Source organism: Amphibalanus amphitrite, unplaced genomic scaffold (assembly GCF_019059575.1).
Source record: "Amphibalanus amphitrite isolate SeventyFive unplaced genomic scaffold, NRLGWU_Aamphi_draft 000118F_arrow, whole genome shotgun sequence".
Classification (NCBI taxonomy): Eukaryota; Metazoa; Arthropoda; class Thecostraca; order Balanomorpha; family Balanidae; genus Amphibalanus; species Amphibalanus amphitrite.
Genome location: NW_024881613.1, coordinates 563668 through 587959, shown reverse-complemented (window position 1 = coordinate 587959; position 24292 = coordinate 563668). Strand labels below are relative to the sequence as shown.

Here is a 24292-nt window from a genome sequence, read left to right as displayed (position 1 = left end):
TGCAAAAGCTCCTCTGGCACTGAGGGCGAAGTTGCGACATTTCAGGACTGCGCAGAGTTATTTATGGTGTCATAAGTCAGTGAACCGACCTGACCTGAAAATGCGGTTGAATTCAAAAGATGTGACTTGAATTAACCTTCCAGGCGGTGGGGGGGGGCATTTTTGGCCCCCCCTTAGTTTTTTTTCTCGATATATCTCGAGAACCGCTGCGCCGATCGGCACCAAACTTTCAGTACCCTCCCGTGAATAGCTATTGCACGTTGTGACCAAAAATTTTTCCAAAGGCTATGATAGGTTGGACGCTAATGACGTCAGAGTGACGTCATTTCTGCCATTTTCGACGGAAAAAAGGTTTCGCGAGAAGAGCTGTCAGGCCTACAGCTTAAGAGATACACAAAAATGTTTTTGACATAAAAGGTGTAGAATTTAGAGGGCTACAAAACTGCTATCTCGGATTTTTGAAAATTTTGGATTTTGACCCCCAAAAATCAAAAAATAGATTTTTTGAAGATAATAGCAAAAAATCCAAAAAGTTTTTAGAATTTCGAAAAAAACGGAAGATATGTGACAGTCCCTACCGCCTTCTATCTACATACCAAATTTGAAATCGAGACCTTTTTTTGGCCAAGTTATAGCGAAAAAACTTCAAAATTGATGACGTCAAATTTTCAAACTCAATTTTTAGCCATTCTAGACCTCGTAGCGCAAAACAAAGACCACCATTAGACTACCCGTGACGAGCTGCATCGAATCAATACCCATTTTATGCAAAAATATCAACTTTGAAATTTGACCTTTTTTGACCTGACCTTGACCTGACCTCCACCAGAAAGTGACCTAAACCGTACCTGATGGTCTTATAACCAACACCATTGAGTTGGAAATGAAAAACTGGCCATAAAACATGCATCGCACAACCTTAGTAAAGTTGGGTTCATGTGGTGACCCTTGGTGACCTTTGGTGACCTGACCTGTGACCTGACCTGGTATGACCAGTGACCTCTAATTGCAACATATGTACAGTATGTCTAAAAAGAATGTACCGTCGCCACTACGTGGCGCTGGTGTCGCGAGCCGGTAGTTGGCTGAATCCGCACCAGACCACACATTCCCAAGCGCTAGGTGACAGCTGCGCAGCGGCCGGTAGTAGCGTAAGCCCGAACCTTCGTGACACGACCCCGGGGGGAGGGAGGGGAGCGGGCGGGGCAGCGCGTGTAGGGAGGGGTGCTCCGGCAAGCTGGCAGTTGTCGCGGCCAAAGTTCAAGGACCAAGGGGTCACACACCAAGCGAACGGACGCTGATGTGGGTTCGTGGGGATCATGAACTTGTGTGTGGTAGGTGCGTCTTGCGATGCACGGGTGATACGCCAGGTCTAAGCCAAAGGATTCAGGGGAGAGCTGAAGAAAAACACCTGGTCAACTACGGCGAATAATGGTGCTGAAAAGTGGAAAGTATGGGTCAATGCAAGCCTTCATGACTATAAACAACTTTTTTTAGGACGCAAAGGCCAGCATTGAATAACGATATCCGGATCGAAATTAGCAATGATTTATAATTACATGCCGAACTAATAGCGCTGCAAAACCCTCCTAGTAAATTGTCAAGTCGGATTATACCCACTTGAATTAAACTATCCTAAATAAAATTGTTAATTAACTTTCTAACACTGACGTTCTTTATCATACGATAAGTATGGGGTTAACCAAGATTCAGCATCTTCCGCGTTCAAACAATCACTCTGTAAGGCTAGAACATTAATGGCCAGGTAAAAACATGGTCGGGATTTGATTAACCGGATAATAAGTCGATTTTTTAGTCGGGATTTGATAAGTCGGATTTTTTTTACGCCAACCGCATTTTTAAGTCAAGTCAGGTCACTGATCTATGACGTCATAAATGAGCAGTCCTAAAATGAACTATGTGAAACTGTCCAAAACTGTCCTAAAATGAGCATTTTAGGACTGTGTGCACAGTCCTAAAATGTTCCAACTTCGCAACACCCTCAGTGCAGAGCTTTCATAGGGAGATAAAACTCACAGGATCTTATAGTATGGTCGAGAGGTCTCACAACTTGTATAAATGTATATCTCGGATTTTCTGAAGGGTCGCCTGAGATCAGGTCGGTCTCTCACCATTAAAAGTCAGGTGGAATATGGAAATTGCTAGTTTGGTCCGGAAATGATATACAACTATCTCAAATTCTCAAGCACACGGAATCGTGATTTCATGCGCTCCTTGCAAGGTCTGATGCTTCAATTTTGCTTTGTTGATCTTGCGTGACGTCATTTATCACGTAACTAAGGCTATCAGTTTTTCGTCAATAACTCCCGATCAACGAAAGCTACCGAGTCGATAAAGCCACTAATGGACATGAAAAGACCTGCCGAATCAATTGATATGCAATATGACCTCCTTTGACCAGCTTCGTGACCTGACGGGCTGTGACCTGACCTTGGCCCGAGGTTAACACCTTAACTCTCGCCCGTATTGGTGTTTTTCCAGCCGCAAACGTATAAAGGGGGTCCGTTGGACCCCCCCCCCCCTTGCCGTTTCGCCCCTGATCGAGCTAGAGCTTCGCGGAAAAAACGAGCGTGTTGGCCGTGACGAGAGGAAGCCGATGATACCCAATTTTCATAGGTTATCGGTTGACCTTCCAGGTCAGGTCAATGACCCAAAAGTCGGGAAAATCGGGACCTGTTAGAAGTCGTAAAGCGTGGCTGCTATGGGGTTTTCGGGGTGCCGATCACGAATATCATGTTAGTTTTGATCACAGATGATGTCTTCATTCATTTAGGCCAGGTCGGGTCAGGTCAGGTCAGGTCAACCAGTAAGGGTATTCGTAGTAGGTGGCAACCGCCTCTGACAGCTTCGCAACATGTTACGAGGGCACCAAAACTACTTCGTAAATGTTCATATGGCTGCTAAATTCGAATTCAGCTCCTAAAACTGGCCTAGAAACATGTAAAACTCGAAAAAGTGAACCGAGGTCATCAAAGGTCAATGACCTGACCTGACTTTCCGGTGACCTTGACACCCACTCTAATGCGTGGAAGCAACATCATATCCCATGTTTGAGCGCTTAAAACCACGAAAAGACTGCAAACGCGCCGCTAATGCGAGCCGACATACGCCGAAACGCGATTCCGGCCGCTCATGGTCTCAAAAAGTAGGTCACAGGTCAAAGGTCATTAAGGTCAGGGTCATGACAATTTCAGGGTGGGTGTAAAATTGATTAACGCGAGGGTACTGAAAGTTTCGTCGCGATCAGCCGCTTTTTACGCGAGTTATTCGTGAAAAACCGAGGGAGGGGGTCCGTTCGACCCCCTCCCCCCTATACGGGCGAGGGTTAAGTTGATTTCACCCAAAGAAAAAGTATACCATCCGACACGCCTGAGCTAGACAAACACGATGCTGCTAAAATCGCGGATCTGCGATCATTTTTAGCGAGGTTATTTACCAAAAACCGAACCTGTGCCTTGGGCCACTTGACCTGACCTCCGAAGTCATCGGCTGACCCTGGTCCTTAAATCGGAGACCAATCGCTGCATTTCGTAACGACGCACACGATCGTTTCTTTCGTGAGGCTCTAGCTCAATTAGGGGCGAATCGGCGAAGGGGGTTGTTTCCTCACTTCCAACCCCCAACGCCCCCTCGGTATTCAGAAAACCTGAAGGTCCGGTGAGGGTTAAAACGTTGCTCCTGGACGAGGAAGAAATGTAAAAGTCAAAGCTCTATAGACGTCCTGTAAAAGTGGCCATAATAATAAATTCGTTAGAAATAAGATGCTTTTTAAACGACTTCCTCATATAAAATCAGGTGCTGGGACCAATCTTATAAACGCTTTAGAATGGACAGGGCGTGACTGGCTAAAGTTTGGGTGCAGAAAACGGCTATTACCTAAATGCAAAATGGTTTTCATGCATTTCAGTCAATTGTATATTGTCGGTCCCAGTGGCCGAGCTGAAAAAAATCGGTAGTGTTTTGCATCTTTTACGCCCTAAGAAACTACACCATCTATCGAAGTGGGCGGGCTTATTTGAATGGGAGGGCGCATTATGCACGAATCGTGTGCTTTCGTTTGTTTTGGATTGTATTTTACCACATCCACTGCTGGTATCACTATATTAATATTATCTAATGCCGTGAATACGACAGCATTCCATTTATAAGATTGGGCCAATGGAGTCGCGCCCCGCGAGCTCGGTTTTCCGCTGGGCCGCTACAGGCCAGGAAGTCGGTCTTCGCCTGAGGGCAGGACAAAGGTCAGCGAGGGAGCGCGGGGTCAGCCAGGTATCGCCCAGTGCCGAGCGGATGCCGCTCCCTCCCCTCTCTTCCCCTCTTCTCCCCTCCCCACCTCGGTATAGATGGGGAGGGACCGAACTGCCAATGACATGCGAGCGGTCAAGGCCGCTCGCGCAGCAGCGACCCTGGCGGCCGGGTGCCGCAACTGGGATTCAGCCAAGTTACCGATTCGTCTCCTGTGGGAGAGCCAAACCAGGGGACATACTTTTTAGATATACTGTACTAGACAACTGACGCCCTATCACTGATTTTCAGGGTTTGATGTTTGTATATTTGTTCATGAACAGTTCGTGAACAATGTTTGTTTGTTTGTTTATTTGATAGTTTACGAATTTTGGCATTCAAGGTCACATGTTCACCAACGATTCTCTGTTCACGAACAGTTCGTGAACGTTCATGAACGTTCATGAACAAGTCATCATTTCTTATATCTTTCTAGCAATTGTTATCATACGGTGCAGACATGACTGCAGACATGTTTTACATGTGAAAAATGCACCATTCATATCTCAAGCACATGGAATTGTGATTCATGATTATTCTTGCAACGCTGAGGCTTAAATTGTGCATTTAAGACCTTGCATGACGTCATATAAGACGCTACTAAGGTTGTTTGGTGTAGTAGGAGCTTTTCGCTAATAACTTCCGATCAACTTGAGCTAGCGAGTCGGTTGAGCTATCACTTCACTCAGAAAGAACTGCCACATCGAATGATATGCAGCATGACATCCTCCATGCAGCTTTGTGACCCGAATGGCTTTGACCTGACCTTGACCTGAGGTCAACATCCTAAAAAGACCTAATCCAAACAAAAAGTATATCATTCGACGCGCCTGGCCACGACGAGAACGATGGTGCCACAATCGCGGCTCTACCCCCATTTGTGGCGAAGTTATTTATAAAAAACCAAACCCCTAATTTATGACACTTGACCTGACCTCAGGGGTAACCGGTTGGTGCAAGACCTTGAAATCGGATACCAATCGCTTTGGTTCGTAAAGACGCTCACGCTGGCTTTTTCCGCAAGGTTATATCTCAATTAGGAGCGAAATGGCTAAGGAGGGGGTCTTATCTACCCCCTCTTTACCGTGTTCGCGAACAGTTCATGAACGTTCGCGAACTGTTCGTTGTTTGTTTACCAAAATTTGACCGATGACGTCACTTGTTCGCGAACACATTTGTTCGTGAACAGTTTGTTTATGTTTGTTTATTTAAAAAATTAAACAAACACCAAACCCTGCTGATTTTCGACAAAATGCGTTTTACTCGGTGTTATAGCGCTTTCCCTAGAAGCCCCGTAAACGGTGAAACATTTTATCTTTGACCTGACCTGTGACGTCATCGGTGACCCCGAGGTCAATGAAATTTGGTTTCCTTCGACAAATTTGACAGGGCTATCGAACGCCGTTTGAATTTTCCGGATCCGTCCAGTAGTTTCGGAGATACGGGGGGGGCAAAAAATGCCCCCCCCCCACCGCGCGGAAGGTGGCCGGGAGGCCCACCGCCTGCCGGGTTAAAGTTCGGGTACCTATGCCAAGTTTCAGCTTTCTATAACCAGAGTCTTCAGAGCTATCGCGAGAACCTTTATAGGGGTGGCGGCATCCTTCCTCCCCCTTGGCTGGCGACGGTTAACCCGCGCCCCATTGGGCTCTGCCGAGCAACGCGCCCTGTTGGGGGGGGCAATTTGCCCCCCCCCCTAAGATCTCGAGAACCACGCAACCTAGCGACAAGCGGCAAACGTTGTTGGATAGCCCTATTAGGGAACTGTCTTGTGACCCAATTTTATTGACCTGGGTCAAACCGATGACGTCACAGGTCAGGTCAAAGGTCGAATTTTCACAGTTTACAGGCATTTCAAGAAATGCGTTGTAAAATCGAGTAAAATGCATTTCATTAAAATCATCGATGGGGAAATGTTCTTCAAACACATATTTTGCTATTTGAGGTCACTGATACCAGGTCAGGTCACAGAGGTCAGGTCACTGGGGGGTCACAATATTGAAATGTCGTGTGATACATGTTTTATGGTCCATTTTACATGACAAATGCGATTATGTGGGTCAGGCAGCCTTTGGGGCCAGCTTAGGTCACGTTTTGGTCAAGGTCAGGTCAAGGTCAGGTCAAGGTTAGGTCAAATTAGGTCAAATTTCAAAGTTGATATTTTTGCATAAAATGGGCATCGATTCGATGCAGCTTGTCACGGGGAGTTCAATGGTGGTCACGTGGTCTAGAATCGCTAAAAATTGAGTTCAAAAATTTGACGTCATCATTTTTGAACAGTTTTTCGCTATGACTTAGCCAAAAAACGAGATATCGATCTGAAATAGTATGTATATAGAAGAGCGTAGGGACTATCACATATACTCCGGTTTTTTCGAAATTTGGAAATTTTTTGATTTTTTTGAGTTTTTCTAAAAAAATCAATCTTTTGAATTTTGGGGGGTCAAAAACCCAAAATTTAGAAAATCCGAGATTGCAGTTTTATAGCGCCGCTTTTTGTCTACTAGACCATGTAAGGAACTTTGAAATTGCTTGATAACTGTAGATTTGGTGAGCGCAGGGCTGGGAAAGATGCTGAATCTGCTACATACCAGATATTACGAGAAACTCTTATTAGCTACATTGCCACAAATGTTCCTCACATCCTTTCTGCTAAAGAAAATGATTTTACAAGTCAATAGAAATTCTGGACAGAACTTTCCGCACTACCATTTTCTATCTTTTCTCAAAGTGAGCTTTAAATGCTTTGATTTAGTTGGCTGCACGCACAAAAAAAAGATACAGTGTCTTGCTTCTGCCCCCTGTGAATGTTCTTTTTCTTATTTCTTACTCTTTGTAGGAAGCATACAAATACCAAAATAAGGTGCTGTGGGGTTTTCTCAGGGCAAGTTCCAGCACCCCCCGGAGCACCAGGAAGCTCCAGTGAGCCCTAGAATTTTCATATCAGCATCCCAGCACCTTTAGGATTCAGAAGGTATTAGCCTACTCAGGCAGAAAGTATTTGAAAGAAATCAGGTTGATTTGGCTAATCAGTCTGGTCAACAATTTACAATCATTGTGCATGCCGAACCCGCTGTACAAATGTTGCCAGTTGTCCACCTATCAAGGTTTAGAGGTAACATAATAATTGAACATTAACCCTCGCCGGACGAGGGGGGGGGGGCGGGTGCCGCCCCCCCCCATAGGGTTTTTTCGCGATAGCTCCGAACACGCTAGCGATAGAGAGCTGAAACTTGGCATACCTGACCTTTGATCCAAGCCGGATCTTTTGACACCAACCGCATTTTTGGGTCAGGTCAGGTCACTGACCTATGACGTCATAAGTGAACCTCTGCACGGTCTTCAGATGTCGCAACTTCGCAACGCCCTCACTGCCAGAGTAGATGTCACAGGGAAATGAAACTTGCAGGATCTAGTATCCATTATGAGTCCCACAACTTGTATATCTCGGATTTTTCCTAAAGGTCATATGAGGTCAGGTCATTTTCGTGACCTCACCATTATAAGTCAATGGGGAAAAATGAAAACTGCTATTCTGGCGCCGGGAACGATCTCCAACTATCTCAAGCACACAGAATCGTGATTTGATGCACTCCTTGCAAGGTTAGATGCGTCATTTTTGCGATGTTGACCTTGCGTGACGTCATTTATGACGTCATCAAGGTCATATTAGTTTTTCGTCAATAACTCTTGATCAAATTGAGCTAGCGAGTCGGGAAAGCCACCAATGGACTCAGGAAGGCCTGCCGAATCGAATGATATGCGACATGACCTCTTTCGACCAACTTCGTGACCTGGGGGTGCTGACCTGACCTTGACCTGAGGTCAACACCCCAAGTTGACCTGACCCGGACAAAAAGTATATCATTCGACGCGCCTGAGCGAGGCGAACACGATGCTGCCAAAATCGGCGCTCTGCGGCCGTTTTTTGCGAAGTTATTCACCAAAAACTGAACCGTACCTTGGGGCACTTTACCTGACCTCAGAGGTCACCGGTTGACCTAGGACCTTAAAATCGGATACCAATCTCTGCGTCTCGTAACGGCGCACACGCTCGTTTTTTCCGCGACGCGCTAGCTCCACCAGGGGCGAAACGGCGAGGGGGGGGTCGTACCCGCCCCCCCCCCCCTCGGCCGGCGCGTATGTAGAAAACCAATAGGTCCGGCGAGGGTTAAAGAAGTAAATAAAATATTCTTTTCTGGGCGTTACTTGATCAATATTTCAATCAGATCTCACCTTCTGCGCAAATCCGATCATATCTCCCTATATCTTCACATCTTGCTTTGCGTGCTGGGCGGCTACCTTGCTCTTTAACTGGGTACTGACTACTGCACGCCGCTATACGGACAGTTGTCATTACAGCACTTGAAATTAGGCCTGGAACATCCCACTTCCCCAAACTAGAGGCAAAATGAAAGATACACTAAACACTTGCCGAAATGATGCAAAAACACCCAGAAACACTCATCAAAACCCATCAAACTACCCACGCGAAACGACAACTAGAATGGTCTCTAATGCGCCAGAAACAACGCATCAACCAAACACACAAACGTAAATTATGTTTTTGTATATTTTTGTAAATGTTTCTTAATGTTACTTACAAAAGAAGGTTTATTTGTGCTTTGTTACTCGTATTCTATTCAAATATATATATATATAATTTAAAGAAAAATACACTAGAAACTGACAAAAAATATTGTATGACGTCATCAAAAAGAATTAAAGACGTTGCAGGATACTGCTTCATAAAAGATGGCTTTTTAGAGCTGTCATGGGCAAAATGAGTTGATTCTTTTCGTATTTTTATTGATCATTGAACAATTCCCTTTTTAAGACAATTTGTTTTGTTTCGTAAATATGTCGTTGCAATATTTCACAAATAACAAAATTCCTTTTTGCAATATTTATAAGAAAGATAGCGCATAAAAAGGCGTAGCAGATACCTTTAGCTACACGACTCAGAGTATGAAGAATTAGTGAAAGCTACACTGGAAACTGCTACAAAGAGCGGCCAGATTCGTTATAAAATGGAGCACAAAGCTGACGTTTTGAACTTGTGTTGGCTTTACATCTATGTTTTGTTCATATTCGCCGACGAGATCACTGACCGGTGGTACCTCTATTTCGAAAATGTGCGAATTTTGATGTTTTTATTGTATTTTTCTTTATGATCTACGGAAGAGAGAAATGCTGATTTTGCTACAATTGATGGAACAATAAACCGATATCTGCTACCTACTGGGGTATGAAAGTATGAGGGATTTCCCAGCCCTGGAGCGTTTCAAGATTGCATGTTTTTTGCTCATTTTTGCTCGAACATGACCTCGGTTTGACCTCAATAACTCCTGACCTAAGGTAACCTAAGACTTGAAATTTGATGTGAAAGTGTCAAATTGATGCCCGGGAAGGTACTCAAAATTTGGCGGCGCCGTTTTCTTGCTATTCAGGAAAAAACACTGGGGGGCCAAATTGCCTCCCCCCCCAACGGGGCGAGGGTTAATTACAAGTGCATTTATTGGTAAATGTATGCTTTGTGTGACAAAATTGTGTCGAAAAAGGTATATAGATGAAAATTAGATGAGTTTTGATTCACATGTATCTCTGGATATAAAGGTGACCTGTTCTTGTTGTTGTTGTTGTTGTTGTTGTTATTGTTGTTGTTTTTGTTGTTTGTTTGTTTTTTGGTCCGGTAAGCTGTTGATTAGGATTTAGCGTATATAAATGACACGCCGCGATGCCACTCACCCACTACTGTAACGTTGCCCTTCTCCAGGACGGTCTCGTACGGGTAGTCTGTGGAGATTTCGCAGCCGTACTTGCCCTCGGTGTCTAGGTCGACTGCCTCCAGGACCACCTTGGAGTCGTCCGACTCTGCCACCTACCGGCAGCAGTGCCGCGAGTCGCGACCGGTCAGAGAAGGGACACTTCAGAGAGGGTTGCCCAACTGAGACTGGGTGAAGCTGCTACGGGGATATGATTTTGGGGGTACTACATAAAGCAAGCTATCAAGAGACTGGCACGCATTGCCCGTAAAAATATGGTGTGACAGCATGTATCATTTGATATTTATGCTAGCAATGATATAGTAGCATTGAAATTTTTATCATTGTCTTACGCTTAATTAGCTTATGATAAATATCACCAAAACTAGGCATTACACAATAAGGAGCATGTCTGCGCTTTCTGTCAATAGGTCGTTATAGTTTTAGATCATTTGATATTCGTCACTTTCAGTAATAATCTTTGTAAGTCATTTTAAAGTCGAGCTTTTTAAGCAATTTTAGGCAATCATTCTTCCACCGAGAGCCGTGAAGTCTCCACTCACATTGACTCTGGTTCCCACGACGGGAAAGGCTCTCCGCGGTGGGTCGAAATCGGGCTGGTGCCGATAAAACTCCTGTCCATCCTTGTACCACTTGGCCTGGTAGATTTTCTTGCCTCCTGGGTCCACCTCGCAGATCAGTGTCAGTTTGTAGCCGCGAACGACGGCCCTCTCGATGGACGTCCTGAGCATCCTCAGACCGGAGCAGCCTGTAGACCAGAGTGGGTCGCGTGTCAGCGGCGACATGGGTGACATGTCAAACAGCTGACCGAGTGTAACGTCAGGCAGCTGACTGAGTTTTATGTCAGACAACAGTGGGAGTACCATGTCAAACAACACAACATATGTACAAAGTGACATGTCAGACAACAGACCGAGTGGCATGTTAGACCAAGTAATATGTCAGACAACACAACTGACAAAGTGACATTCCAGACGAACAGATACATGCTATATCATTCTTAATGCCTGCACTCATGCATTTTAAGGACGCATTGCAATAGTACGTCGATTGTGATTTGCCGTTTGTTTGCCTATCCGACTCACTAACTTTCTCTCTCTCTCTCTCTCTCTCTCTCTCTCTCTCTCTCTCTCTCTCTCTCTCTCTCTCTCTCTCTCTCTCTCTCTCTCTCTCTCTCTCTCTCTCTCTCTCTCTCTCTCTCTCTCTCTCTCTCTCTCTCTCTCTCTCTCTCTCTCTCTCTCTCTCTCTCTCTCTCTCTCTCTCTCTCTCTCTCTCTCTCTCTCTCTCTCTCTCTCTCTCTCTCTCTCTCTCTCTCTCTCTCTCTCTCTCTCTCTCTCTCTCTCTCTCTCTCTCTCTCTCTCTCTCTCTCTCTCTCTCTCTCTCTCTCTCTCTCTCTCTCTCTCTCTCTCTCTCTCTCTCTCTCTCTCTCTCTCTCTCTCTCTCTCTCTCTCTCTCTCTCTCTCTCTCTCTCTCTCTCTCTCTCTCTCTCTCTCTCTCTCTCTCTCTCTCTCTCTCTCTCTCTCTCTCTCTCTCTCTCTCTCTCTCTCTCTCTCTCTCTCTCTCTCTCTCTCTCTCTCTCTCTCTCTCTCTCTGTCTCACTCTCTGTCTCACTCTCTGTCTCACTCTCTGTCTCTCTCTCTCTCTCTCTCTCTCTCTCTCTCTCTCTCTCTCTCTCTCTCTCTCTCTCTCTCTCCCTCTCTCTCTCTCTCTCTCTCTCTCTCTCTCTCTCTCTCTCTCACACTCACGCACTCAGACCCCTTTTCCGTTTCCCAGCTAAATGGGTGTCTTAAGTCATCTCATCAGGCCAGATAAGGCTCACAAAGTTAACCTGCGTCACAGCTTACCTGGTCAGAGTACATATGTAGATAAGCCCCACCTGAGACAGTTGATGTCAACTAACTTCGTGCGTCCAGTCCAACCAAATGACTGCTCTGTATTTCATATGCTGCATCTGCGCTGATGTCCTAACAGACCACTGAGGCTCGGTTTTACCGACAGAAGCTGGTCCCAGCAAACTGTTCCGAGCACATCGGCAGGCCACAATTCATTACATGTAAAATACCCATGTGAATCGCCTCGAGAGTGAACAGTTTTATTACATTAGCGAGAATTTCTCAGCAGGCGTCGCGGGCCAAATTTAATTCCGTCCCAGCTCTGCAAATGTCCAATTTGTGAATAGTAATTGCTCTCACACCCAGTAAGAGTCGAGAGACGATACATTTTAGTAAAGATAGGGCTGAGATCGCTGTGGAAGCCCCTGAGGCAGTGTCCATCTCCAACGCCAGCAAGAGCGCTGATTGCAATGAGTTGTCAGTTAGAATAACATTAACTGATTTCCGTGAATGCCGATTCGGTTCTCTCAATGGCGAAAATCTCCTTAAATATACGCCCCAAAACCCCGAACACCATGCCGGTGACTGAAGTCTCATTGATCTCTGAGGAAGTCCCCTCGACCTCGAGTCGCTGCACTTGACCTCAAGTGGGCTGCAGGTGGCCTCGAGTCGGCTGCAGTTGACCTCGAGTCGCTGCACTTGACCTCGAGTCGCTGCACTTGACCTCAAGTGGGCTGCAGGTGACCTCGAGTCGGCTGCAGTTGACCTCGAGTCGCTGCACTTGACCTCAAGTGGGCTGCAGTTGACCTCGAGTCGGCTGCAGTTGACCTCGAGTCGCTGCATTTGACCTCAAGTGGGCTGCAGTTGACCTCGAGTCGGTTGACCGCGGCAGTATAATGTGTCCAAGCACGTACCACCGATACACCGTCGGCACGTCAGACCGCCGATCATCGTCAGCGGCGACGAACGGCCGGCGACCGTCGAGCGCGACACGTGCAGGGGGCAGCGCTGCGCGGCCGTGGCGGCACCCTGATGGCTCCAGTTGCGGGCGCCGCGGCCGGCCAGTCATGATCTGATAAGAGACGAAGTGAGCGCTGCTGAGCTCTTTTCGGGTTATAAAGCTCTCAGCGTCGCCAGCGTCGGCTCGACAGAATTGCGTGGCGTAATACGATTCACATGAAATCCCTCAAATCTGCTGTTATACTTTGACAGCTTGCTAGCAGGGCGGATATTGTAAAACGCGAACACTAAAAATAATACATTATTTTAATATTTTATCTGAGACAACAATAAAAAGTCATTTCAATCAGCAGCATCTTAACGATATATCATTCTTTTTTAAAATTGAATAACGCTAACTGCTATTGATCAGGCGGTAAACGCCGTTCTATCTGGCAAAAATATCAGCAGTTTGCGGATATATCCCGTCGACGGTCGATGAATTCATCCACGAAGCTAGTAAAGCTGAACCACTCGTTTTCAATCAGGCAAAAGCTGTAAACGGTTCCCGACGGCTGAATATCCACGACATGGAGCGGCCACAGTCGGGCCCGCGTGACATTCAGCAAATTTATACGGCGGGCCGAGCGGCGTCGCTGCGTCGGGCCCGTAATTCTGTCCCGCGACTAAGGCAGTCCGTCAACTCCACTCAGCGCGTCGGCGGCCGCCGGCTGACTCATGGGACGCAGGGTAGCCCGGGCCGCGCCGCGGCGGGCTGCGCCGGGCTCATTGCGGGCTCATTGGGACATGGACCCGGCCCCGGGTGCCTGCAGGACCCGTTTTTGGATTTGTCACGGAGATGGAAGTAGGTATTATTCAGTTCTACACCGTCCTTCCGACCATATCGTGTCAATGCTGTCGTGCGGTAGGACTGGGGTGTCAGGTTATAAATGGAGCCCGTCAACACTGAACTCGCAGCGTGATAAAGTGATCTCGGTATGTAAATTCTACCCTCGACTCCTTTGCACCAACATGGCGTTGGCCGATTGAGGTGGAAAATGTTGTCGGATGCAATAAGTTGATGTTTGATATTGACAGGAATAAATTGGACACGCGAACCAAAGGGCGTACGATTTGCCCTAATCGTGTGTGTTCTATGCCAAATATGTTTGCATTCATTTGTCTTATTGTCAGCAGCATTATGCGTGCCTGGTAAAGTCAGCACGGTGCTTTGCAAAAGTTTTTAGATTTAGCCACCTACGGTCAAAGCGGTCTGAGATAGCCGTAAATATATATAGGCCTCCCTCTAAAATGGAGCGGATATTCTCTCCCAGCTGTGGTGTAATTTTTTAGTGAATGAAAAACAACTGCGTTCTAGTTGTATAGGTCACTACCCGGGCCGGATCTACTATAAAGGTCAGCGCCATGTCAGTGAATGCATCGGCACTGCTCAGACTTAAGTTGGACTATTTCGCTTCGCTGACTTGTCCAATACCCATTCCAAAGGGCCCCAGCCCTGAGGAGATCGTCCACATTAACAATTCATGCATCAGATATTCCAGGCACCGCTTCTGAGAGACAACCACTAAATCTGGGAAGCGTGTCAGCCCCTGTCAAAAGCGATTGTTCAATGCATCTGATCGACCATTCGGCGGTCTCGACTGCCCATCTCGGCGCTGCCAACTTATCTCCCACGCATCTCATCAGCAACTACGGACTAGTTCAATGATTGCACATCAGCTGAGGTAGGCGACCCCATCGCAACGTACGACATGTCATCAGGGGCTATTGACCCTGACAGACAGACAGACAGACAGACAGACAGACAGACAGACAGACAGACAGGCAGACAGACAGACAGACAGACAGACAGACCGACAGACAGACAGGGACAGACAGACAGACAGACAGACAGACAGACAGACAGACAGACAGACAGACAGACAGACAGACAGACAGACAGAAATTAAACAAACAGACGGACAGTCAGACAAACTGACAGAAAAACACACAGATAGTCAAACAGACAGACGGACGGACGGACGGACAGATGGTCAGAGTGACGAATGAAGCAAAGAGTGATTTTCGTTCTCAGCCCCAGAGTTATGTCGACCTTCGTTATGCCGGGGCTCCGATAGCACCCTGAAGGCCGGCGGTGATTCGTCGGCTCTCGACCGAGACTGCCTCCTTCCATCTTCCATCTTCCTTCCTTGTGCCATGCCGCCATCGGCACAAAGCAAGCAGACAAAGCCGGCGCGATTGGCCGCCGAGTTTCTGCTTGCTCAGTGCCAATCAATGGCCGGCAAACAGCGTGTCAAATTGCCGGTCCCGGCGGGCGCTCTCAAAACTGCGGCTGACCAGGGCAAACGGGGCGCCGCCAAACATTCCCCGGCGCCCCCTCCCCTGCCAATGACCCGGCGCCGGCGGCGGCCCGCCCCGGCCGGCCGAAATTGACACTGGTTTACGAGGTGCCGCTGGCCGGCTAGCGGGGCGGTCCGACGGACGGATCGGAGGGCGGCGGTCCGGCGCAGCGGCCCGGTGGAATCGCGACGACACTCGGACCGATTGACTTGGCGGCGGACTGGGGACCGACTGTATGCGGGCCTCGAGCCGCTCCGAGACGCTCTCAGACGTTTTGAGCCGTCCCGAATCACCGGCTTACACGCTCCCCGCGAGGAGTTGGCAAACGGCAGGTTGTATGAAGAGTGGACGGCACGAATTGTAAGCTGAGAGCTGAAATACGTGCTCCAACTCAAGACTGATCCAATGTTCTCAGAGCATCAGAGAAAAGGGCGCCTTCATCCAAATAGCAATAATCTAGTATGACTGTCGCTGTTCGTTTATGTCGTGAGTCACTGACAAAGTGTGCAGAAATAGAGTAAGAAAATTGAGACACTAGGTAAAGTTTTATAATAATTTAAATAAAAATGGTTCCTAAACACCACATCAACTGCCACTTGACAACCTCGCACACGAACCTAAGTTTCCACCTCTGCTCCCCGCGGGGCTCACATGTTGACCGCGTCATCCACTCTGTCCACCGGGTTGTCACCCCGGCAGCAGCATCTTCAACAGGTCGTCTGCGCTGGCTGTAAATTTCCGGCTCGTTCACGCCGCCGTGGCCAGAGTAGTTTGTCAGAGCCGTTAAAGCCGGTCGAGCGTGTAATCGCCCGGGGCTGAATGCTAACGACGTGGTCCAATGGGGCGGAGACGAGCAGGGGGCGGTGTACCCCGCGCGGCGCGACTAAACTCTGAGAGGGGTGACGGCTCGACAAAACTCTGAGCGGGGTGACGGCTCGACGGAACTCTGAGCGGGGGTGGCGGCTCGGCGAAACTCTGAGCGGGTTGACGGCTCGGCAGCTCTCGGGCGACTCGCGGACGAGCCGCACCGTGGGGCAGCCTTCACTGTAAAAAATATTGACTAGCCCCTCGTCAAATGATTCTCAACGCTAAATGTCGGGGGTACAGACTAGTTTTGCATCCTACTTTTGACACACGCTGCGAGCCCCTGGCTTGTTTTGTGTTCGTCAGATGACAGTTACCATGTGTCGGTTAGTTTTTACCACGTCCCAAAAATAGCTGGAGCGTTTCTGCCTTGTTTTGGAAGCAGGTCCTCGTTAATGCTGTGTGTGATAACAAAGTACCTAGTAACAATAATAGCGAAAAACAATGTCAAAACGAGGGCGACTTGTTTAGTGACGATGTTCAAAAGAAGCACCGTCTTGTTCCTACTTAACGAATGAAGCCCAAACTAGGTCAAAACTAACGTATTGCTATACATTTGAACCCCACGACGAACCCCCCAACTAGGCCCTAATCAACCCATAGTCAGATGACCAGCAGATCCTACGCCGCCCAATCCAGTCATCGAATTTGCCAGCGAATTCGTTTGAAGACCATCATATTCTTAAATATCGGTGGTCTTCAAACGAAATCCCTTACCGGTTTGATGACGAATTCATCCGGCCCATTCCAAAAACGCTCAAGATAAAATGAAAGTGTATTTCTGAAATAATGTGCTTTCTTGCAATGCACCTTTCGTATATCAAGCGAACATTTCACTTCCAGCGCCCGTTTACAGTTATCAATCGAATCAGAAGCATGCACATATCGATAGATCTGAACCTAAGAACACAGAAGACATTTTGTAGAGTACCTGTCTGAGCCTATGCAGTGGAGCCCGTGAGCCGCCCAACCGCAGCTGCCTCATGAACTTGATGATAGGTCTGAACCTCAGATTGGCCAGAGCTTGGCCGTCAATAACCAGCTTATTTATATCCACAGTTGTAGTGACTTAGGGTTTGGAATTTGCCAAACCTAAGTTTTGATTACCAGGAGAAGTTTTGTACTTCTTGCACTTGCCTTTTCTTCATAACTTTGGCGGAAATCGTCGTAGTGAAACTTCAGTGTTCCGTTAGCTGTCGGTTCTTGAGAGAGTTGGCCAGGCCGGACACCGGGGGCGGCTCCACAACTTTTGAAAAATCAAACCTAAGTCCTATTGCACTGCATGGAGAGCAATTCATTTAAAATCGCTCTTGTTCCCCCCCCCCCCCCCCACGACAACTTTGCAAACGTCTCTGCGCGATTTAGTTGAGAATAATGGCTTATGGCAAGTTATTGAATCAGAACGTCGATCACTGCAGGTCATATATCGGAAAGCAATTCTTCATAACTAGACACTGCACAAATGGAAACGATACAGGTTTGCCCTGTGATAAACACTCGCACTTCACAGACGCACGCACCCCCGACCGGACGCGGCACGGCACACGGCGCAACCGGCGCCGGGTAAGCCGGGAACACATTAAGTGAAGGATTCACAGGTGCGCAACTTTATTGCGAACAACAAAAACCTACCGCAAACGATTTAAAAAAAAAGTTTTAGGGCAATTGGAAATACAAATGTATTGACTTATAGAAATACAATTGTCATTCACCTTCCAAATAACCCAACAATTTATTTGCCGTAAAAAGTGTCTGGAAATGGAAAGTTGCAAACATGATTCAGCAAGTAGGGAAACGCAGCAGCTACCTGGCGAATAATCTCAGGCTGGTTTAGTGACGAGTGCATTGCTACGGCTTGTTCCGCACCCTTCACAGATTACTATGACAAAACTACCCCTAGTATTTTGATCATTCTGAGGCTGGCTTTCACCTAATAATTTGATGAGGGTCTTCCTCGTTTCGGATTGAGGCGAAAACAAACGTCAAACAACCTTGATAGTTAATTCAGCACTTCAAAACAAAGGTACACCTAGGGTATCATTACAATACCGGATCATAACGATCTGGATAGTTCTCAGCCTGTAAGCTAACTAAGCGGTAACTAGTCAAGTGGTAGGTACCGGAAGCATTGACAACCTGGTGACTGTTTCGAGACCCTTGTTTTGACACATAGCTCGTCAATATTTTTTACAGTGTTGGAAAGTGCTGCTAATAGGTGAGATGTTTGGAAGATTCTGCATAATTGCTCTATGTTTCATTGACATTCAGTAGCTTGGTGATTGTAGAATGTTCAGCATTGCGCTTATTACATATCTTCAACTTAACGCTGCGCTGAAAAGTTAGCAAATGAGGGTGTGTCTGGCCATTGTGTCATGATGTGTGAAGATGAAAAGCGTCTGATGTCTAGCCTTGACAGGATTACTGTTTCACGGCACTGCTGTAGATCTAGATCTCTCCGAACCTCTCCACAGAGTGAGAGATCTCTGGTGACACATCTGACATCAGCTCTGGGCGCTCCTAATGCGCACTTGCTCCAACTAATTAAAACAGCTCAACTCTGGTCAGTTCCTGCAACTGGCCAATATTCCAATGAGCGGGGATTTAACGGCGAGCCGACAGATCTGCAGAGAGGGTCGACAGAGTCATCTCCAGTAGTCAGAACATGAGGGGCATATTGCCAATGTCAGTCGAGCTAGATGCAATCGCTCAGACGAAGACGACATGGCCTGCGGCACAAGACGGGACATAAACTTCTCTCCATACTTGCCTCAAAGAAACCAGACATCAACTGACGAGTGACGTGACTGATATTCATAACACTTCTCGGGCCCGAGCAACACTTATTCCGCACATTGAGACGCCCATTATGATCACCACTCAAGTCGATATCCTTTGCACGGTGGGCGATCAAACGCTGTCCGACAGTGGAAGGCTCACCAGCCGCCGAATGGCCCAATTTCAGCTCTCTGCGACCGCGCCGGCGAAGGAGTTCGGTCGGCCTTTCTCTCCGGGCCGGGTCGGATTAGCCGCGGGCCAGTGGACCGCTGTTGACCGACCGTTTCAGAGGCGCGCCCGCTCGCATCGCCAAACAGCAGCCGCCACCGGTAAGTCGCCGCTCGTCGATTCCGTCTCCGATCCCACGCATCGATTGCTAGTCAGACTGCCCGAGTCGCTCGGCCGGTCGGACCGCTCGGCAGTCGCTGCCGGAGCGCACATTTCGGATGCCGGGCTGAGCAGCTGAGTCGGCGGCCTGGTGGGCCGGCGCCCGCCGGTGACAGGAGCCGGCGCGCTGACCAGCGAGGAGCCTCCACCTACTGACCGCTGACCGATAGCTTCTGTTTGCTGACCTCCGTGAAATGGTGAATGACGTCTCTCTTCTCACCGCTAACTGACAATGGGCTGAGTCAGCCGACCGCTGCCTGCTGACATCAGTCAAATGATCATGAACATGTATCCAATGATCGCTGACTGTCACTGGCCGAACGCTGATTGATGATATCAGTCACATTTATCCGATGACCGCTGATTGTTTCAGGAAGCAGACAGCTCACCGATGGCTGTCACTGATTGTCTCTCTGATGTTCCGCACTGTCCGCTGACGGCAGATCACTGTCCGCTGACCGCTGATCGGTGACCGCTGACAGTCACCAGCCGCTGACTGCTCCCAGCGGCCGGGTGCCGCCGGCCACCCCTGTGACCCCTCGTGGGAACCACTGATGGGACCCGTCTCCGCTGACCGGCGTTTGCCTCATGTCGGACCGGCCACCGCCAATGGCCGGTAAATTGTCGCCGAGGCCGGGCCGCCGACCGTCCAGCGCTGTCGGTATTGGACCAGGAACGACGCGGAACATCCCGGAGCGCGGCGGAATGCGGCGGAACACGGCGGAACGCGACGTCAGCGGACTCCCGGCGGGACAGCGCGGCGTGCGACCGGCCCGCTCCCCCGAGATGATGTCTGTTTGCGCCCAGCAAATAGGCAATGGTCACTAACGATGTTTGCGCAATGGAAATAGTCCACCGTCTCGGTGGCCCGACCAAGATGCCGCCGCGCCGGCGATCAAGGTACACTTCTAATGTTTAGCAAACAGTGTAAAAAGGGAACATCAGCGAGCCGGGTAAATAGCGCATCAGGGAGCGTCCCGCCGAGAAATGGAAATTGATTGGGAGATTGATGAGATCACAAAGACGGCATTAGGGAGCCGACTGGGGATCACGGGCGCACCTGGAATGCTGCATCGGCAATATTCACTCTTTACTATCGTTCCTTTACAATACAAGCTGCCTGCATTCCATGGATAATCGTCAAAATTAAGAAATCATTAGTGGCTACTGGCTACTATGACGACAAAACAAATAATGTCAAAATGTATGGAAATTTCGCTAGTGTGAAGTCATCGTTTTTTTTTGCATTGATGTCACAATGCAAAATATGTTTAGATTTACGAACAGGGCTGGTAAAGTGTTATGTCCTATTGACGTCGTCGGGGACACAGTACCAGTAAAAGTTCAAGTACCCGGGGTCAAAATTACCACATTTAGTAAACTTTTACAGTAATAAATAACTTTCAAATAAAGCAGAAACTAAACGCAAGTAAAAGATATCATTGAATCCACAACGTATATCCCCTTTAACAAGGACATAAAAAGCCCCTATACCTAATACATACCTACAGCATGGTTATGAACAATTAGTAGCCACAACTCACTTCCGTTAACAGCAAAACTACCGTCGACAGTTGCTAACGAAAACTAGATCAAACTAGATGATCAAACACATACTAACAGACGCTTAGACACCGACCCCGCTGTCGGCTGTGCTATTTCAAGCGGGGTTGATTGACGACCAGTTGTAGCCAGCTATACGACTAGACAAACGACTAGATTCGGAACCGGGGTCGGACCGGTTGGACATGGTAAATTCATGCGGGGTCGATAGTTTCTAGCCGTCGTCGTTGTGAGCTACCGATACAATAGCGACACCTATTGCATCTGTTCGACGATCGTAGCGCCCCCTACCCTTTCCGGGTTCTTCGTCTGTTACGCTACCCGCTGACCGAGTGATGCCGTGACATTTTAATTAACAAACTGGAAATTTCGAAGCGCGAGTCTGATAAGCAATTTAGTACATATGACTGCTCGTAAAAAATAATATAGAAATGAAACCTAAGGAAACGCGCATCGTAGTTGCATGCAGCCTGCATACATGAATCGTAAAAAGGTCGGGGTCATTTTTCGCTCTCATTTTTTTGGTCGGGGACGCAATTTGCTTTTTTACCAGCCCTGTTTACGAAGAACCTATTATGTCCTTCCCAGAAGGCTGACAACACTTGGGTACAATCTAAATGGACGCTGGACTGGAAATGATATCGATGTATCTAATTATTATTCAAAAGAAAATGCTTCAAAAGAAACCCATGGAAAACGCTGTGATCTGTGCATAGGAGAATAACCACAAGAAAACGCTTATTCTGGGCGAGAGGATATGAAATGAATGTTAACTTCCAACAGCAGTAATGTAAGGAAGTTGCTTATTAAATGAACGTTGTTCTTGTCAAAATCTGCGCGTTTGACTGAGCTAGCTGGCATCGATTTTTTACGTTTTAAAGTATTCACGGAAGTGAATATCCACACGGAATTCCACCAGTATCGTTCGTGCGCGGACCAACCATATATATGTAGTGCCGCATGCTTGAATGCTGATAGCGGAATTAGTGAATTTATTGTTGGAACGTGATGATGATTGTAAGATATGGTTTGGACAATAGACGCTAAAAATAGTGCCTTATTCATCATAGCAAATTTATAAAAGAGGCTTTGTCCCAAGATACCGCAATCATGTGTTAGGAAGCTCATAATGCTCCCCACTCTCGCGGTATAAGAGGAACGAATATATTTTACCAATATTAGAAGCTACATGTCATTGTTTTGTGTTCAGGATACCTCCAGCCTCCTCATGACTAATGGTTATAGTTTTCCGTCTCGCCAATGCTCCCTATCTCACTAAGTTTTTCAATGTCCCCTGTGTCCCAGGAGCACGACTCCCAACATTCAGTCGGGGCCTCAAGTTTGACCTTTGGTGTTTGCAGCACTCCACGACATTCCCACGGCCCAAACGCTAATGGCACGACAGACTGGACGATACGTGTGATTGGTTCACCAATATTTTCTCGGAGCTATAATCACCACCGAAATTTTGCGCTGGTGACACCTCCTCCCTGACTTTCCTCCGTCGTGTGCTGAGAGATGAAAAAATTTCACCCTACCTAAGGAATAATTGAAAGTCAACTATTTTGGGCGAGGTATTAGTCAAACGGTACAAAAGCAATCGCACAAAGCATGTGCTCATATGAGGATTTGGAAATATTAGTACGCACTTACTGAACATTTATATGAGCATCGTCGCAGAGCTTCCAGAAGAACTGATGCACAGGCCTGCTGCTTGTGTAGACTAAGCTGCTTACTCCGGTTCGGGCGCATCACCTTCTCATCCCGGTCAGTTGGGACAAGTGTTCGCTAACTTCCCCTCTGTCCCGTCACACTGCCTGTCTGTCAGCCGACTTGACACGGTGGTGAGTGGACCTCCAGCGAGCCTGAGCGGGGGCGCCGGTAGAGCTGGGACGCGGCAGCAGTCGTGGGGCCTCCACTTCCAGTGCGGTGGGTCCCAGTTCCGTGCAGGCCAGTGTGGCCTATGGCCATGAGAGGGTGGAGGATAGATCCGATATATAAGTAAGGGCTAGGTAAATACAATGGCATTATGGCGTATGATATTTCTTCACGACCAAGAGGTAAGAGGGGGTTGATGTCTGTCACCCCTGACCGTTTCCTCACAATTGCTTGAAACGCACATTTCAGGGAAGGTCAGTTCATTGCCCTATGACGTCACAAGTGAAACTCTTAACGGTGCACTTGAACTTAAGTTAATCTTTTTTATCTCCTGCAGGCGAAAAGGATGCCAATATCATTCGACGCACCCGATCATGACGAGCGATGGTTCTCCCAAATCGCGACTCTGCAACCATTGTTGGTGAAGCTGCTCATTAAAAATCGCACCACTCCTCTGGGGCATTTGACTTGACCTGAGAGGTCACCGGATGACCTGAGTGCTTAAAATGGGTACCAGTCGCTGCGTTTAGTAACGGCGCACACGCTCGTTTTGTTTACGAAGCTCAATTAGGGGTGATCTGCTAATGACTACAGGAAGAATTGCGCGTGGTGTCCCAAATATACGAAAAGAATTAGAAACCTAGGCGCCATTTGCATTGCTTTCTTTCGATGTGCTGCTAGTGGTTGTCACTTGTCACCAATAAAGGAAGATGCTTTGATTATGACAAAAGGCAAAATGCCACTAATATTAGGAATAATACTCAGTTAACCCGCGCCCTGATGGCGGGGGGGCCATTTTGGCCCCCCCCCTGTGGTTTTTCTTAAATAGCGCGAAAACGGCAGGGCACAGCGCCGCCAAATTTTGGGTACCTTACCGGGCATCAATTTGACACCTTCACACAAAATTTCAAGTCACAGGTCACCTCAGGTCAGGAGTTATTGAGGTCAAACTGAGGTCATGTTCGAGTAAAAATGAGCAAAAAACATGACATCTTGAAACGCTCACCAATTCTACAGTTAACAAGCAATTTTAAAGTTCTTTATGTGGTTGCGTAGAGAAAAGACGGCGCTACAAAACTGCTATCTCGGATTTTCGAAATTTTGGGATTTTGACCCCCAAAAATCAAAAAATTGATTTTTTTAGAAAAACTCAAAAAATTTCCAATTTTTTTTTCGAATTTCGAAAAAAACCGGAATATATGTGATAGTCCCTGCGCTCTTCGATATACATACCAAATTTTAGATCGATACCTCTTTTTTTGGCCAAGTTATAGCGAAAAAACTGTTAAAAATTGATGACGTCAAATTTTTGAACTCAATTTTTAGCAATTCTAGACCTTGTAGCGCAAAACGGAGATCACCATTGAACTCCCCGTGACGAGCTGCATCGAATCAATACCCATTTTATGCAAAAATATCAACTTTGAAATTTGACCTAATTTGACCTGACCTTGACCTGACCTTGACCTGACCTTGACCAAAACGTGATCTAAGCTGGCCCTAAAGTCTGTCTGACCCACATAATCGCATTTGTCATGTAAAATGGACCATAAAACATGTATCACACGACACTTTCATATTGTGACCCCCCAGTGACCTGACCTC

General features: G+C 47.4%; 1 protein-coding gene across 1 annotated transcript in view; it reads right to left on the bottom strand.

Moving 5' to 3' along the window:
* Positions 1-24292, bottom strand: part of LOC122381331 (cell adhesion molecule 1-like) — a 46011-nt gene that overhangs the window by 12437 nt on the left and 9282 nt on the right. The window contains exons 2-3 of the mRNA XM_043365367.1: positions 10631-10836; positions 10051-10183 (exon numbers count right to left, since the gene is read on the bottom strand). Coding sequence (XP_043221302.1) covers positions 10051-10183; positions 10631-10836 — 339 coding nt within the window. The remainder of the gene's footprint in view (positions 1-10050; positions 10184-10630; positions 10837-24292) is intronic.